This window comes from Phaenicophaeus curvirostris, chromosome 3 (genome assembly GCF_032191515.1).
Source record: "Phaenicophaeus curvirostris isolate KB17595 chromosome 3, BPBGC_Pcur_1.0, whole genome shotgun sequence".
Classification (NCBI taxonomy): Eukaryota; Metazoa; Chordata; class Aves; order Cuculiformes; family Cuculidae; genus Phaenicophaeus; species Phaenicophaeus curvirostris.
Genome location: NC_091394.1, coordinates 55158651 through 55177255, shown reverse-complemented (window position 1 = coordinate 55177255; position 18605 = coordinate 55158651). Strand labels below are relative to the sequence as shown.

General features: G+C 39.2%; 1 protein-coding gene across 1 annotated transcript in view; it reads left to right on the top strand.

The window, feature by feature from the left end:
- The window catches only part of LOC138719108 (ethanolaminephosphotransferase 1-like), a 53448-nt gene that overhangs the window by 25397 nt on the left and 9446 nt on the right, over positions 1–18605 (top strand). The window contains exons 5-6 of the mRNA XM_069854074.1: positions 2501–2769; positions 8755–8863. Coding sequence (XP_069710175.1) covers positions 2501–2769; positions 8755–8863 — 378 coding nt within the window. The remainder of the gene's footprint in view (positions 1–2500; positions 2770–8754; positions 8864–18605) is intronic.

The window sequence follows — 18605 nt, the reverse complement described above, 5'->3', positions numbered from 1 at the left end:
CATTGTAATTACCAGTACTGTATTTCATGACCCCATTATAAGCCTAACTCTTTTTAGTGAAATGTTCCTGCAAAACTAAACCCACTTTTTCACTTATGTACATGTTTTAGTATCCAATGTGATTACTATTTTGTGACAACGTAAAATAGTTTATGAAAAGACTAATCTATCATTCTCATTAAGAAAGTGCTACCTCTATAACTGAATTCTCTCTGATTTGGGAGAGATGTTCTTGAAATACGAAAGACCATACACTGTTTGTGGATGTTTACATACCTATTTGCTAGTTAAGTTTCAGAAATACTGAAATAGAATAAAGAATTTCTAGATTTATAACAGTTTTATTCAAGTAACCTCAAGCTTGGTTAAAAAACCACAGTTTTGTTTCTGTACTTCTTACTAAGATGTGATGATTCAGTGGCAATGTTGATAGAGAATGTGGCTTTGGAGGGGGGCAAGACATATTTTAAATCCTCTATGAGATCTTTAATTTTTAGAGTTGCGAGAACTGTGTCGAGTTTTGTATTCAAGTGAAGGATATCTCACAGCTCTCCAGGTATTATAATAGGGGGATAGTCTAAAATCTGCACAAAATCAAATCCCATGTTTTCCGGCTTTAGGTCCCTGATGTATATTTACATTAAGCAAAACTCAGAGTACTGCCAAATGATCTGGAGAAGTAAGTAGCATGTGATCTATAGCAGCTGTGGAATCTTTGGTCTCACTCTGTGGAGTTGTACCTCTAGTCAGTTTTGGGTTGCTAATGCTGTCAATAGCTAATAATTGTTAACTATAGCACCTTCTAAGTAATATGAAAGAAAAAAAAACCAACTCCATGTTATTTTGAGATTCAGGATAAAGATAATATTCTGTAAGGTTTGTTCTGTGTACTTTTTCCTAAGAGGTTCATTCTGCATATTTACACTTAACTTTAAGAAGGAAGTATTTCTATTTCTCACTGGCACTGTTTCAGAGAAGAGACTAACAGTATGGTTTGACAATACAACCAAGAAAGGTTACAGCTGCTAGACCCCCTTCATTCACTGCCCCTCCCCTGTGCCATTTCCCTTGCTTTTTGTACCATTCACAGGGCCAATTCTTTTCAGTGACCTAGAAGAAAATGTAATGTTTGCTGTCTTTCCACCAGCTGAGAAGGCTGCAGGTCAACAACAGCGAGTTCTCAGATCGACTCAAATCATATTGTACAACTCCATCCTCAGAGTGAGGATCTCAGAGTGAGATCCAGTGCAGTGTTTGGGCATATTCCAAACACTTAAGTATTAATAGTGATCAAAATATAACTGACCTTAACAGTAAAGTATTCCTAAACTCGTATAATTGAAGAATAATTTTACTGGAAAAGATCTTTAAGGTCATTGTCCAACTGTTAACCTAACACTAAGTCCACCGGTAAAACACGTCCCCAAGTGCCACATCTACACATCTTTTAAATATTTCTAGGGATGGTGACTCACCCACTTCCCTAGGCAGCCTCTTCCAATGCTTGACAACGCTTTCAGTGATGAAATTTTTCCTAATATCCTCCCCTCATACAGCTGGAGGCCATTTCCTCTCATCCTATCACCTGGGAGAAGAAACTGACACCCACATCTCTACAACCTCCTTTCAAGTAGTTGAAAAGAGTCATAAAGTCTCCCCTCAGACTCTTTTTCTCCAGGCTGAACAATCCCAGTTCCCTCTGCCACTTTTCATAAGACTTGTGCTCCAAACCCTTCACCAGCTTCCTTACCCTTCTTTGGACACACTGCAGCACCTCCATGCTTGTTTTAGTGAGGGGCCCAACACTGAACACAGTATTCAACGTGCTGAGTACAGAGGAGCAATCACTTCCCTGCTCTTACTGTCCACGCTATTTCTGATACAAGCCAGGATGCTATTGGCCATCTTGGCCTCCTGACACACTGCCAGCACTTTTATCCTAAGATATCAACTGAAAGACTTTTAAAATATCTTATGTAGGCACAGGCGCAAATAGGTTTTGTGCAATTTTCTCCTTGAGGCTGCCACATAACTGCTAATTCATTGAGGCATTTAGCGTTAGGCAACCTAACTGCCTTAGTGAATCTACCCCCGCAAGTGGTCTGAAGTCTCAGAGGTTCCACAACACCAATGGAGGGATGAGAAGTCCTACGGACCCTTTTCAACATTTTCATTGAGAAACTGATTCCAGGGACTGACATGAAAGTGTTGAAGACCATTGGAGACAAGTAATTATCAATGTCTTTCTAAAGCTTGTAAGGAAGGTGGCATTTAGTTTTAAGAACTGAGGTAAGGACAGAAAGTTACTTAATAACTGAAGTGAGTATTTTGTGAGGAATTCTAACATGTTGATATTGAAGAGAGTGTTGTGCTTCAGCTGGCTGTCATCGGCGTATCTTTTCCATATGTTATATATGCAGTGGTGAAGTGTATGTGAAGAAAATGAATCTATTTGTTGTGCTCTAATTCTTTGTTTCTTTTCCTTTCCCAATCCTTCTAGACTGCATAGATGGGAAACATGCTCGAAGGACTAAGTCTAGTACTCCTCTGGGAGAATTATTTGACCATGGACTGGATAGTTGGGCTACCTCCATTTTTGTGCTTTCTTTTTTTTCTCTCTTTTCCCGTGACAATGGGAAGTCTGGAGTTTCTGTATACAGAATGTATATGTATCTAAGCATTGTCTTGTTTAACTTTATGTGTTCACACTGGGAGAAATATAACACAGGAGTTCTTTTTCTTCCTTGGGGATACGATATAAGCCAATTGGTAAGTATTGATCATTCCTATTTTAGTTTTGGGTTTTTTTAACTATATTAGTGTTTTCATAATATTATAGTAATAGAAAAATAGAGTTCAAGGCAAATGTATTTGGCCAAGATTTTGAATGTGAAATAGCATAATCCTAAAAGTAATTCAGAAATATTCCCTGCATTTGCAAAGAAGGAATGCTCTTGAGCAAATTGTCAGCATCAGAGGTTCATTGCCTGGAGGAAGAAAACCACTTGCAGCAAACCTAGCAGTCAAATAGTGCCCATGAGAACATAATATAAGTCCATTTGATTTGTGGTATTAACAAAAATTATTATGCTATCTGAAGCTATAAATGATTTTCCCACCACCACTAGTTTCTGGGGCATTATGTGAATTTGTCCAAATAGTGTTTATTAATAGTAATTATACAGTATACAATACCAGACCTTCTGAATTCTACCATCTTTTACATCAAATGTGGTAATGGAAATAGCATTGTGCCTATACAGTGAGCATTAACTATTGTAAAGTGAGTTTTATCCTTGGAAAAGAGTCAAAGTCACACCATTAGAGGTTTCCTCTCTGGGAATGGTGTTCAGTAATGTGAATTATGTATCAGTCCACAGCCAGTCTCCAGCTGTGTTGTTGGCTGGCTTACATCCAGCTGTACCTTGAGATGGACCTCTTCAGAAACATGCCCAGGGAGCCATCGGGAGTGGTGGCCTCAGTGCACAGATGAATAGCAGCAGTAACAAGCTCATTGCACTGCCAGGGGCCCAGTGCTGGGATTTCTGGGCTGGCTTATCTGTTTCTTAGGTAGCCAGGCTCTTGCAGCCTGAAGAGCACACCCAGTCTTCTGAGTTTTCACAGCGATTAGGTGAAAGGTGCAGCCAAATATACATAATTGAAAAGAAGTTTGACAAATATTCAAATATATGTTTTAATGGAAATACACTATTTGAAATAATGGCTACAGATGTATTTCTGTAAACATAATCAGAATCCAGTGGTTTGAGAACAACTCAGAGATGGTGGTCCAGATGTGGTGCATCTGTTTTGTCCCCTACAAAACAGGTTCAGGGAGAAGAAGTTGGCTCAGGACTAAGACATTAGGCAGCCAGCTGGTCTGCAAGTTTCAGTCATGTCTATGTAAGGCTTCTTAGTGAAGCTTTTCCATCAGGAGAGGGATAGCTATATTCAAACCAATGTCACTTGTTGCTAAGATGATGACTGTACATATACATGTGAATGTTTAGAAAACTCATTTGGATTGCTACAACATCCAAACTGTATTAGTGGTTAAATATGGGAGTGGATATCAACTTGTGGAGCAGTACTGTTAACTCTGTCAGAGGCTTTTAGTGACCTATGCCTCTGTGACTGATTTCCCATCTGGGAAAGAACAGTAATAACTTTTCCCTGACAGATTTGTGGTGAGGCTGAATTGCAACAAAGTTTGTAAACTGCTTTGATTAATTCAGTTGCAAGGTGCTAACAAGTGCTGTTTCCCGTTCCCCTCTGATGCTGCCTTGCTGTCCTGTATGCTCACTTTCTAGCAACTTCTGTGATGATTTCCCTACAGTCAAAATGATAAGCATATAAATGCAAAGATTTTTTGATGCTATATAGCACAATTATCAACAGTGGTGGAAGACTGCACTATTGAAATGTCTGTATGTCAATTTTCCCATCTGTAAATACAGCTTTTGGAGTTGTGATTGCTTATGAACAAAGATAAGACAGGAATTGGGGATCAAGGCAGTATTTTTTTCCATTATCCCCAAATGCATTTCGTGCACTCCAGAAAGTGCATGATGTACTAGCTAGTCTAGTTAATTCTTAATTCCTCAACAAACATTGCCTTACTCTTGCTTGGTGAACCCATTCAGCAATTCTGTGTGATGGGTACGCTATTAAAGGTAGCTGTTCTCTCTAGCTACTTGGAGGAGAGGATACAGAGGACATTAGCAAATGGCTGATGCTGAGTAAGAAAGGTAATGTTCCCCTTGCTGGTTTTTTCCTCCGCAGCTTCTCTGCCAGATATTCCCACAGTCACATTCAGAGGCAGAGAGTGTGGAAGCACTCGCAGGCTGCTTTGAGACTGATTCCTGGTGTTTAGTTCACTATTTCCTCCATAGCATTCCCAGATGGATTGCTGTGCAAATGTGCCTCTGCTCTGTCTTAAATAATTTCACCAACAGTGTGATGCTATTGCATTGGCATGTCAGACATTCAGGTGGTCTAGTCTCCTGCATTTGCTTTTAAAATTGATGGTAGCCAGGAACTTTGGACTTCGTTATCCCCACAAAGCTCAGGAAATACAGTAATTGATATAAGTGTGTAAACAGATAAATGTTGACCTTGATGAAAACTTAATTGGCGTGTAGCTCCCAGGACACTGCTGCTGAGTCAGCTCCACTGTATATAAACACAGACAGCTCACTCACTGGCTCTGTGTTAATAGTGGTATAAAAAGAGCTGCTGTTCCTCATGAAAAAATACCTCATTATAAATACAGAAATTTGTGGGACTTATGCAGATCACATTTTTCTGTGACTTGATGACTCATCAGAATTGGTAACCTAATTATGCTGGCTGGGCTGTAATTGGCACTCCAATTAGCTTTGATTGCAGACAGCCATTTACGGGAAACTGTGGTGTGTAAACTTGAAAAATGCCTGTAATATGTCTGAGAGATACTTGGTCAGAGGACTGTTACACTTGAGGATCCAGAATCAAGGAGGAGGTGTCTACAACAGTGAAAGCTCTTCCCGTCTCTCCTCCCTCCAGCACAATGAACGATCTCCTGCTGACTCCTCAGTGGGCAGAGGAGGATGCAGACAGGGGAGCCTCTCTACGCTGTAGCATCTAGACATTTTCATACACTTTCAAGTCAGCACAAAACCCCAAAATTCATAGGCTGAAGGCTATGAAGAGAAGGCTAAAAAAAGAAACCCTTGCTATGTTCTGTGAGAAATCTTGTCACAAGCCCAACCAAGGAAAGTTAATACCTACAAATTAAGTTTCTTAGAGAAAAAAGATAAAGCTTTTCTGAGAAAGGCTTCCTGTCATATGTTTTCACAGATGTCCTCTGGATGGTTTGAAAATCTGTTTTTATTTAAAAAAATTTAATATTTCTCTAATGAAGTACTTCCCTAATCCCGCTGTTGTTTTTCATAAGCCACTGCTGTTGAGTTCATAGTAGGGGAACAAAATATTAATTTTTCCTTAATACGATGTAGTGATACCTCTGCTTACATTGGCTGCCATATCAAAAGGCCTACAAATTAACACCGTGCTGGATCCTTGTATGCATTAAGGACTATTGTCTCCTCATAGATAAGGTGCTAGCAAGCCAAAAATTTGCCTCATCAGATGCTGCAGTGAGTTGGAATCCCAGACTGTATACATCTGACACTAACTTGCTATGCAACCCTTACTTGTGTTATTTAATTTGAACTTACCATTTTACCGATGGTTGTAATTATTTCTACTTGCTGAAGGTTAGATTTGTATCTGAAAAGTGCTAAAGCTGATTGATATCAGAGAGATGAACAAGAAAGGTGGCCGTCTTTTCTTAAGTATAATGATTCATTGAGGAACACTGCTGTATGTTTTAACTGTTTATTTTTTTACCAGCAGTGCCTTTAAAAACAGTTATGAATGTATAGAGCTGATTAACACACTTAGCTTTTGTCTAATATTTTTTACAATCTTCAGTTTTGGATAAGATAGCTTAGATCAAGTGGGACAGCTGTTTTCTCATCCATCCAGCTTTATGAAGGGGGTCTTTGAGATTGCCTCAGTGAAGTCAAAATAATTATTCTTACGGATTTCAGTGATACCAGTATCTCAGTTGTAAGTCCTTAAAAAACAACATAACAAAAATTTGAAGCCAGAGGGTGTTTTTTCATACACAACATCTGTTAAATAGGAGACAGTCTCAATCTGTGAGTGCTGCATCAAAAATCCCAGGGCATGGGACTTCCCCAAGAGAGTCCATTGTACCTACGCTCCTGTTCCTAGACATGTGCTGATATCTGACAGTGATACTTATGACTCCACTGCCAAAAGCACTGTCTATATTAACACATAATACTGAAGTTCCTCTTTTATAATCTGCCAAAAATGTCTGTTCCAAATTCAACGTGTGAGGGTAAATTCAGGCTCCATCAAAGCCAGCTGGAATTTTGCCATCAACTTTGATGTGGCCAGGAGTCCATCCGTCATGTCTTATGGATAATATAATGCAATTTTTTCAGCAAGCCAAATGTTAGCTCTGCTGTAGTCAGTTGTGAAACCCATTATAAATGTCCTTCATTTAGACCAAAATTTGACTTACTATCTTCGATGGCCCAGTTCTGCGATGTCCCATTCAAGTAAAACTCCTTAAAAGTTATGTACTGATAAGGCAAAAATCTTTTAGATAAAGGAAGTAAGTGAAGTTAAGTATAGCGATATCTACATGGAATAGGGAGTTTAATGGACATCAGTATTCTGCTATTAATCTGTGATCTTGAAGAGCCCGTTATGTAAAAACGATACCAGTATACCTTTAAATTAAAGCAAACAATTTAATTTAGAAGACTGGAAATGTGTTTAATGAAGTTAAAAATGAAGCAAAAACCCATAACACAGTAAAATTGAGTATTTTAAAAAAACTAACCAAAAAGTAGTAAAATCTGTCATACAAGTAAAGCTGGAAAATATTTGTCATCGCAAAATGAGAAGCGATATTAAGGTGACTGAATGTTGCCTGAGAATGAACATATGAATATGCAGTCTTCTAAATGGCGTTACAATTAAGATTGTTTTGATTTAGAGCTAAAGTAAATGCTGGTAATTCATTCCTAATCCAAGTCTAAGAGTAGTTTAGGAGGTTGAGACATATAGCATGAAACGTATGCCCCCTTATGAGTCCTATAGAAAAACTAAACAGCTGAAAACAAAATAGCTTAGAGAAGGAGTGGGGCAGCAGTCATCCCAGTTGGGTGCTGGCAAGCAGAAGGGATTGCAGAGGGTGATGGCCTGATCTGAGCCAGCAAATAGATTTCAAGGGAGAGAGGAGGGTCCCTCAAGTTGAGGGGATCAAGGATGCAAGAGCTTGGGAACCACTGCATCACAGTCAGTGCTGTGCTTGCACGTTACACACTTAAAATCGTAAAAATTCATCAGTTTGTGCCATAAATTGTAGGCAGTGCTGCTACAAGTAATAAAATGGATGTGAAAGGTATTGCTATAGGAGCTATGGGGTTTTGATTGCATTTAGGTCTCTGACCTCAGCTGGGTCACAAAATTAACTGTGAAGAGACATCTGCATCTACATCTCTACTGAAGCTGGTGGCACTTCATCAGGTGACTCATGACTCATGTATTTGAATCCTTTTACTTCTAATGCAGTTTGACTGCATGTTTCTTTTTGTGTACTGTAATGATATTACCTGTCAAACAAATTAAAAACCAGGGAAGACTTCATCTCCCTCCCTTTTATTTTATGTCTTCACATGCAATTTAATTCTTTCATTATTTCAGGTGAGCTTAGATTTTCTTCCCCTCTCAGTTATTCTGACATGATCAATTCAGGGTGCTGAGCTGCAAAAATAACCACATTGCTAATAGTGAAGTCTGTATACAAAGACAAGAAAGTGTATTTGCAGTGGGGAGACTTGACATGAAGAAAGGATTTAGAAATTGGGTGTTTTGCAAACGAATTTTAGTAATACCACAAGCCAAAAGATACAAACATTACCAGGGAAGTTGCTTACTTAGTGTATTTAATACATTTAAAATAAGTTTTTTGGTGACCCTGGAAGCTGCTTTGCTGCCCAGAAGTAATTGTTTTGGGATGGCAGCATAATGTCCTGTAAAGTGGAGCCAGGGGGAAAATAGCAGTTGTTTTTTGTTTGTTTTTTTTTTAATCTTGCATTTGTACTAAGGTGATAAGCAAAATTCTGTGCCTGTAGAAGTAAAGGATTAAAATACTTTATCCTTTTCCTGTAGGTATTAATTGCAGCATATCTACTCACTGGTGTTTTTGGTGTGGAAGTCTGGCAGAAGCCTTTCCTGTTTGATTACTACATCACAGATGCATTAGTCATCATGCTTATAGGTAAGTGTCCAGATCCATGGAAAACTGTTCTTTTTTGTAATTATTTTGATTAGATATTTCTTGTATTTCCTTCTTTTCTTTTTTTTTTTTTTGTAAGTGTTGGCTAGCCCAAAAAAATACATGAATAGAGCTGATTAGAAAGGCTAATAGTGGAAATCTTTAAAAAAGTAGATAATTTTAGAAACATTTTTCCACACTGAATTAATATCTGTTGCCCACCAGTAATACAGAAAATGTTCTTTATCTGCACATGGAGTTCAGTGCTGTAAGCCACCCAGCCGGCTGTCTTTCAGAGTCTGAGGGGCTCCTCATATTTCTTCAGTCAAGGATCACTCACATTTGCATACAAGGTCTGACTCAAAAAAATGAAACTAACTGTATAGTTTGGGAACCAAGAGTGGGAGTGGAGAGATGAAGAGGTAGTTATAGAAGATGTTCTAACCTGTCACAGTGAGACAAGGCTCAATTCCATCACTTCGCTTTGTACAAGTGGACATGTGTTCAAATATAGATGTGTTCTTACCCTCGGTCAGAAAACATCGGTGTGTAACAGACCACAGTGCTTTGTCTATGAAGAAGCTTTTAGCTAATAACAACATCACTGTGCTTGAGCACCCAAACTATTCACCAGACCTGGCTCTCTGTTCCCAAAGGCCAAGTTGGTACTCAATGTGAAAGGAAAAATGATGGATGTTCAAATGCTTTGAATGTTGTCAGCATCATATGCAACTGTGTGTCAAGTCAGAAGGGAACTGTTTGGAAAGTTATTCTAGCTGATTTTCTTAATTTGTTAAACAAAAAGAGTTACAGGCACAGTCTCATTTTTTTTGTGTTGGACCTCATCTATTATAAGTTTAATGTTTTGTTAAATAATTTTAGGAGGCACAACTGTAAATCTGAAAAAGACCTGGTTGCTTCCTAGGCTCTTCTTTAGAATTATTTGTTGAACAGAAGTGATGCATTTTGTTTACAAAGCAATAGCCTATCTGCTCATCATTTGATACTGTCAGTGTATTTTGAGGTACGCATCAAACATTTTTTAACTGCTGTCGCTAGACTGAGAACAAGAGAAATTACATTTTAATAAGTTAAAAACATGGTAGTCTGTGGTAAAAATGCACATATGCAAAATGGCTTTGATGTGTTGCTTGGAAGGTGAAGAAATTAGTATATAAATTTTAGGGGTTTTTTATATGGAACATACAAATAATGAGAAGGCGACACCAAAAAGAAAGCCTGCCTAGACTTACATCCCAAGAAACAGCTTCAGACCTTGAGTCAAATGCAAGGCTTGATTATAGGTGTTCACCTAATGCTGATGCTAACTAGGAACTGTCCCAGCATTTCCAAGGGGACTTTTGAATTCACTGCATTGACATGTACTCTTACCAGCCTTTTGTGTGGTGAGGTCCTCAGCAGGTACTGCCTTCAGCCTCAGTGGTGCTTCCCCAAATTCCCAGCTTGGAAAGGACCCTGTGTTCAGGCTGTGCTTTCTGTGAACAGCTTGTACAAGGACGTGCTTTTTTACGATCCTTTGAGCTTTGCCCAGAGTATAAAACTGACAGTGTGTGACCAAGATTGTATGGGTTTGTGTTTTTTTTTTTTTTCTGTCAGGCCTGTTTTGAGTGCTCTGAGGAAAAGGAAGAAAGGAAGGGACATCCCCCCCTTTTCAGTAGTCAACAAAATTTCTCAGCTTGGCAGAGGTGCAGCTATACCATGCCCTCTGGTGGCTTGCAGGGCACTTAGGGACAGGGAGCAACATAAGTCCTAAAGCAGACTGATGGCAGCTCTCTCAGAAGTGGCAAGTTAGTCCTGGGTTGGTGTTAGGTCTAATGAGAATGGGCTAGTCCATTGAACACACTTGTTCCGTGCTATGCACATCACTGCTTTTGTTCCTGTCACTAAGGCACATGACAGCCTGTTCAGAGAGTACATTGATGGCTTCCCTTGCGCTTGGGAAACCATAGATGAAGTTTTAATTCAAACTGTTCAACATATCAAGCAGGTGTGTGGTAGGGAAGGGTGTCAGTGTCATCAAATCTGCAGAAGCAAGCATCCTTTCTCATACTCTACAAAAAACAGCTGCAAAGCAAGGTTTGACGGAGTGTTCCGTTAGCATTAGGAAGAAGTACTGCTTCTGTCTGCTGTGGTACGCTTGCAAGGATGGATCTATGAGAGGAGAATTGAGTATTTCTTCCCTTATTGTCCCAAGCAGAGCAGGCATAAGTAAGAGCCCAAATATTTCTTTAAAAACATGTCTCGCATACTATCCACAGTGCCATTAACAGGGCAACATTTGCAGCTTAATTATAGTTAAATATGGATTTAAAGTGTGTAAGAAAATATTTTGGTTGACTCCATACTACAAAATCGTCACAATACTTAGTAAATCTCTTAGAAACAGACTCTAAATATAAATATTAAAGAAGTAGAATTCTTCCACTGAGGATCGTACTCATCCAGAAAGCAGTGTCATTTCATCACAGGTTTGAATCTCATCTCAGTGATAGTGATCAGGGTGGTTGTCGTCGCATAAACTGTGTGCAGTGAATATGGATACATAAAGTTTTTAAAACCTTGCAGTAAATTCTGGGACCCCAATGTGACTACAGAAGAAGTATGGGTCTAACCTACACTAAGGGCTGAGCAGAAAGGACGATTTAAATATTCTCTCCCCTAAAGAGGCTGCAGCACTTGTGTCTTGGTCAGCCAGACCTGTTTGTATCAGTGTATCTGAAAGCCCACTCTCTGGTACGCTCAGTTGAATGCCTTCATGGCTAGTTAAAAAAAACAAAGCGATGTAGTGGGCCTCTGATGCTTTTTACAAGTTAGTTTCCCAGGACCCCAAGGGGAGCCATTAAACCATAACTGGCTGTCCTTAACCATCACATGGCATTTAGTAGTCACTAGTGGTCCTTCTAACAATGAACCTGTAGCTGCTCCATCAATACTTGGCAGAGGTTTTGCACATCGTTTTGTGCTTTTACTGTTCTGTACACACCAGGAGTTCAGATGTACTTCTCCGAGAACAGCTGGGCTGTAGCTAGGTCTTTCTGCAGTGGGAAGAAATCCAAATGGGATACACAAAAGTGGAGTTTTTCAGATGTCTTTTCTGGAGTATCTGGGGGGAACTGAAAGAATAGTCCACATATAACCTAAAGATGAACTCTGCAAAAGCACCTCCTCGGAGGAAGCTGTGGTGTTACCAGGTGACAGTCACATACTGAAAATAATGGAATTTTTATCAGGTGCCAGAACACACAAAGATATACATAAAAGTGCAGCAATACCGGTGTTTAGATTAGATGTTTTAGGAAAGCCTCCCAAGAGAGAGCTTTATGTATGTCCCTGGGAACTGTAGCACACTGTGAATATCTGTAGGAAGGCCAAGTCTCGGGCTGCTGAACAGTGACTACAGAGGACTCAGCTGTGAAGCAGAGAAACTTCTGCATAATATTTCATGGAATTTTTTCAGCCAGACAGCGAACAGAAACCCGTAATTTTCACATGCAGTGAATACAATTCCATCCTGCTGCTCTGAAACGCACACCTAGCTGAACACCAAACAAATGAACAAGGCCATTCTGCTGTTTTCAGAGTGTGTTGTCCTGGCTTGTAGACAGAAACACCTTTTCTCTCCTAACATGAAAGCAGCCAGACCTTTCTAAAATTATGTGCTTGTGTGCTCATCTGGAACTAATTATTCCAGCTCTCAGCAAGGCTCCTGTGGATGACACTCAGAAAGCTCTCTTGGGATTTAACCACAATTGTCCTGTAGCATTATCTGGCTAACTAGGGTCCCTTCAAAAGGCAGCACTGGGCTGAAAGCTGCCATTTATTTTAACCCCTCCAGGGTACCCTGAATGTCTAGCATTCCCTGTCACTGTGCTATCAGGTTGAGAGCAGTAGAAAGCATTTTAAAACTGTCAATTCCTCCCATAAAGCCTGATACTACAAATGATAGTACGGACTTCATAAAAAGATTTTCACTGACAGGTAAAAATATCAGTAGTTCAGGGAGCAGCATTACTAATTGATGATAGTTTCTGTCTCACATTGTAATGAAATGACCTGTAATAGGTGCATGTTCTGAAGGAAGCTTTTCCCATTCTTGAGACATTCATACTTGCATTCATACAGGATGCACTTGTCTCCTCACTGGAGGCATTTATGTGTCTGTTTTCCTCTACCTGATTTTACATATGCATGCAACTTATGGGAAATTTCTTTCAGTCTATTCAATTTATTCAGAATTGGCCAGAGGGCTCAGAAGTTATGGTGGGACACATACAAAGAAGGAAAGTGTTATAAACGTCAGCTTCATTCCTTAGGAAGCCAGGTTGGAAAAATGATTCCTGGATCCCAGAAAGATTCCTGTTCCTCCTCGGTATTAATTGCACCCACAAGAACACGCTTTGTTGTTAAAGGATCACTATAGCAAGGAGTGGATATGTTGCACTTCATCAGTGTGTGACACGGGTAGGCAGACAGTTCTGCAATCCAGACATGGTGGCACGTTTGAGTCCACTCTACCTGGTCAGCAATGCCCAGATCTGGCTATTCAAGGCTGCGGCGAGGCTGAGAGAAATTTTCAAAGTGGTGGTTTGAACATGAAATGTGAATGGAGAACTAACATCTGTCAGAGATCTGAAACTTGTACTTCCATTTTGAGAGAGGGCCAAAGCATTCAGAATTTTTTCCTATGATGTGTATTGGATTGGGGTCTGTGCTAATTTTTGCAGTGTGTGTGTTCCTTGAAGTTGACTCTTTGAGCTACTAAAGTATATAAAAGAGGGAATGGATACATAAATTAAAACATAATAGCAGCAAAAAACCTAATAATGAGACCAAGCCACAACATTTGAAATATGCATTCAAGTATTTGCATTCTGTCACACTGGGAAAGCACAGTTATCCACCTAAAACTGCCTTGTCCTTAAACTGTGTCCTGTATCTTAACTATCAAAGGAGGATACAGTCCAGGTGGTGGGTAATTATACAACAGTCTGCCCTTTTTTTGGTGTCAGAAATTGTTTGGAAGGCCACAGTCAAACAGGAATAGTCTGACACTCATATTTCTTTGGATTAGAATGTTGGGGGCTTTTTTTGCCCCTATCTGTGTTAAAGTAGAAATGTAACCATAATTTTATTTATTTGAGTATCTCTGGAAGTCCTTAAGTCTAGTGCTTAACAGGACAGTTATGTCCTATAAATCTATTCAGCATATCTGTATCACCGCAAGCAGGCGCATTTCTTTCGGCTGGAGCATTCCCCTCTGCTTCAGGGAGGTGCTGCTGCATGAGGCAGCCTGCACTCTCATACCATTCTTGGAAAACTTGTGACCCTGTGAACTTCCATAGCAAGGTCTCAGGGTTTTTTTACAGCAATGCAAAGCAGCCATCATCACAAAGTCAGCCTAGGTTCATTTCTGACAGTGGAAGGAGGTTTTCCTTTTTTTTTTCATTTACATATATTACATATAAATAATTTCTGCCTCATACATACAGATAAATCATTCTGTAATGATTTCCTATAGTTTCCATTACAAAGCCCCTGTCGCTCTGCCTTACTGATGGGCAGTTGAATGATGAAATGTTAAGTGATATGTTTTCAAAATGTTATCACTTCAACAGGCCTTGACTAGCCTTGTTTGAGAAGTGTGGTTAACGTGAGTTGGCTTCTACATGTCTGTCACCAGTTTAACATTTATTAAACCATTGTTGTGACAGATTGTACGAGACTTCACTGAAGTAAAGGGTGTGAAATACTCACCTGTCACTCGAGATACATATAAGAAGCAGCTGAGTTCACGTTTGGAGTAACTCATCCGAACCAGTCAGAACAATAAACCAGAGTGCTGAAAGCCAGAGGCAGAGCAGTGTCACAGGGTGCTAATTATAAGTGGGAGTGGGTTCAGTGGTGTTAGCTGTGAGGAGTCATTCTATGGGCAGTGGGAGCCCTAGAAGGAAGTCAAAGGAGCTCACCCAGTGGAGTCCTTCTGAAAGCCAGCCGAGGCTTTTCAAATAAAGGCATAATTTCTCCAATGCTCGGTTCTTGCTGTGCCCAGAAAAAGAGAATTATGTGGACATGCTGTGTGAACAAGACTACATCAAAGAAGCATTTACATACATAAACTAATTTCTCAGTCTATAATAAACCTCTACAAATGCTAATTGTTAGTTTACAGCTCAGTTCAAGAGGGATAAATGCAGTGTGTACTTCCTTAGACACTGAAAATAAGCTATAAAATCAACAAGCATGATAAACGTATCCCTTTACAATCTTTATACTCAAGAAGTATCTTAGCTGCTATATGTCTAAAACATACATCAACTTTGTGTGTGAGGACAGTGGTCATGTTTATACTGTGCTCTTAATCCCTGTAAAATCATTTCATACCGTGTAGATCTGTTTGAGTGAATTGTTCATCTGTCCTTAAATTGCTTAATATACTCAGACTTCACAGGCTCAATTAAGCCTGAAAATTATATGCTCATTTTCTAATTTTTTTTTCCAATTACTAAGTGGTTCTAAGTTTGCCATTTTATGTAATAACAAACCACAATTTTATAGTTAGCGGGCAGCTCAATGTGCATTAATCTGTTAGCACAACGAATTAAGAGAGTTGTCTTCTCAAGACATGCCTGAGAAAATCACACTGTTCCATAAAAAGCTGCTATTCCAGTTGCAAGGGCTTCTAAATGTTCACCTTTTGGTGAACGTTGCTTTCAGGCACTGATCAGTGTGCTAAACATTCAGCATGTTAAGATATTTTCATGCATCTAGCTGCTCTAAATGCGGAAGAAATTTGGAAAAAAATCATGGAGAAAGTATTAAAATATTTTTCCAAGCTGGTATTGAGACCTAAATATTTTTAAAGATTAATTTTTTTTTTCTAGTGGCCAAGAAAGATAAATGATGTATTTAACATCCCATTTCTTTAAAGGAAGCATTGACTATCAGCCCAGAGAATAGAAAGGCCAAATGTTCTGCTGGCCATGTGGAGGTGTGTGCAATTGAAGAACAGGAAAGGAAGGTGTAGTATTCCTTTTGTAAGCTGAAATGCAACTGCAACTAGCTACTGTTAAAGAGCTCAGCTTCTGCAATATGCCTGAGAGAAGGTCTGCACAGATGCCTTGACTACCTCCCAAGCGGAAGCGATAAGCTGAGGAGTCTTTTTTTTGAGCACTGCCGGTGCAAGGAAGGATACTTTCCTGGATGAAGTCCTGCAGTTTCTAGTGTGGTGATCACCTAAAATTACACTCCTGTGTTGCAACCGCCTCATTTTTGAACTTGTAGCCAATATTGGAAGAGCCAACTCTTAACAAATATGTTCTGCTTGTCAGGAACTTAATACCATACATGATTTAGGATAACAAAAGTGTGGAGAAGATGATGAATAGCTAACATAAACATTGCCCTTCCTTGGAAGCAGTAAAATTTGAAGATCGGTGTATTCAGGAACTTGGCTACCTGCAGTAGGTTTCCTCGTCGCTTTGTCTGAACACCAGCGCAGGGCTTTTATGTTGGTCACTGAACCAGCATTTTCTAGAACTGACAGTAGCATCAGCAGTTCCATTCTGGCCATACTCTCTCCTTCTGTACAACAATCAAGCCTGTATTTTGCAGAAGTGTCTGAATTAACTCAAGCTGAGCAGCCACACCAAGTAACTGCAGCGTGTCACAGAAACACAGCCTGGCTGTCTGCAGGTCTTCAGCAGTCCTTAAGTTTAGTTACAGAAAGGTTTAAGATGCCCTCATGTAATTAAACTTAAATACATGCCTGTTGTTAGTCTAGACTAACATAGGGGACTAATTTACTATTGTATCCATTACATGCCAGTTTTTTGGTTGTTTTTTTTTTTTTTAATCCTCTCAGCAATATACAACATCTTACCATTTAGAAATTAATTTGAAAGCAACAGATAAAATCTCAAGTTGTCACTAGAATTGATGTAAATTATCTTTCTGATCCCCTTTACACACAAAGACATATATGCACACGTATGTCTGTGTATGTATATGTATGTTTATATATATATATATGAAAACAAGACAATGCCTTTATTTATGATATTTATTTTATGCTTTTTTATTACTTTTTGTCTGGTTTTTTGTTTGTGTTTTTTTTTTCAACGTGGACAGAATAATTCCTGATAAAGAGCTTTGCAAATGCTTATTTCTCTTAAAATGGAGTCAACATAGTGCAAGGCAGAGGACTGACCACAGGATTGTACCTAAATCCGAGGATTTGGGCTTGATACCTTCAGCCTGGCATGACACAAGAATTCTCTTTCTATCTGTGTCACCCATCTGTGCTTTAGTATTTCTGCCTGTGTTCTTACAGTTGGGTCTCAGAATTTAAATCATCTGGAAAACAGGGGAAAATATTAAAGGAGAAATTAAAAATATACTGGAAGAGCTGCAATACTTCTAAGAAACACTTGATGAGCTCTGTTTTCTGTAATGTGTTATAAATGTCTAATACCCTAAACTTCTTTTTTAATGATTTTAAAATAAAATCTGTGCTTTTAGGACAGTAAAAAAAGCTCCATCATCATCACTTGGGCAGTGCCTGGGTGGCTGAGTGTCAGAGACAGCAGTGGGTTTGCTTTCCAGGCTGCACCTTTTGTTCCCCAGGGCAGCAGGGAATGGCAGCAATGCGGAAGCAGCAGTTTAGCTCCTGGACACAAAGGGATCCTTAATGCCAATTAAAAAGCAGACTTAATGAGTACCAAAAGCAGCCCCCAAGCCAGGCCTCCTAACTAAAAAAAGATGGGAAAGCAACGTGTTGTAGGAAATGATGGAATTTTGAAAATCCCATAAGAAACAGGGGAACATGCTTTGCTTTCCCTGCCGCATCTTCAGTTCCCGCTCTGCTAAAAGGAAAGTTGTATGAAAACACAGAGGAGTAGCTGGTGTAACTGCCCCAGTCCAAAAGTGCTTTTTAGCTAGCTGGGGGATTGTTTGTGGTCAGCGTGTTATTTCTAACTAAAATGGCACTTCATAAAAATAACAAATTGTTGGCAACCATTGCTCTTTGAATTCTATTTCTAGTTCTAGTCTCTATTTCTGTTCCTCTCGGTTGCTTTTCTCCTAACAAATCAAACTTCAGGATTGCAGCAGGAAATTTAGATTTAACCTCAAGAGTCAATGTTTTGTCTCATGTCTGCTCTAATGTGATACAGATGTTGGAACTGCTGTACATAACATTTTATTGAACTAGCCCTCTCTGCCTAATAGAAAACACAGTTAACTGAAGTGCGTGTTAAACACAGATCACTCTGAAAGCACTAAGCTTGTGAATTTTAGAAATCTGTTTAAAGAGTACGTGGGATATTGCTTCAACTGCACATCCTTCAGCTGTTTCATAAAGAGTTCCTGATGTCGTAAAGCATCAGAGCTATTTATTTTACTCCATTTAAAAAGCAAAACAAAGAAGTAAACATGTAAAAATGCCGTATCTGAAATTACTTACAAGCCGAATATTGGGGTTTTTTTTTTCCAATTCTTTGTTTCTTTCTCTTTAAAGGAGAACCAAAAATTCTGGAGAAATAGATTATCCATTGCATCCTTTTTTTACTCCTCCAATTTTCCCATGATCCTAAGCTCCACATTTTTGGTTTTTTAGCTTTCCTTCTCTTGAGTTGCCACTCTGGCCAGAGCATGATGAACACTTGGGTATGTTTTTGATGAGGACTGAACAATAAACACTGACATACCTCCAGAGTCTGCTATGCCA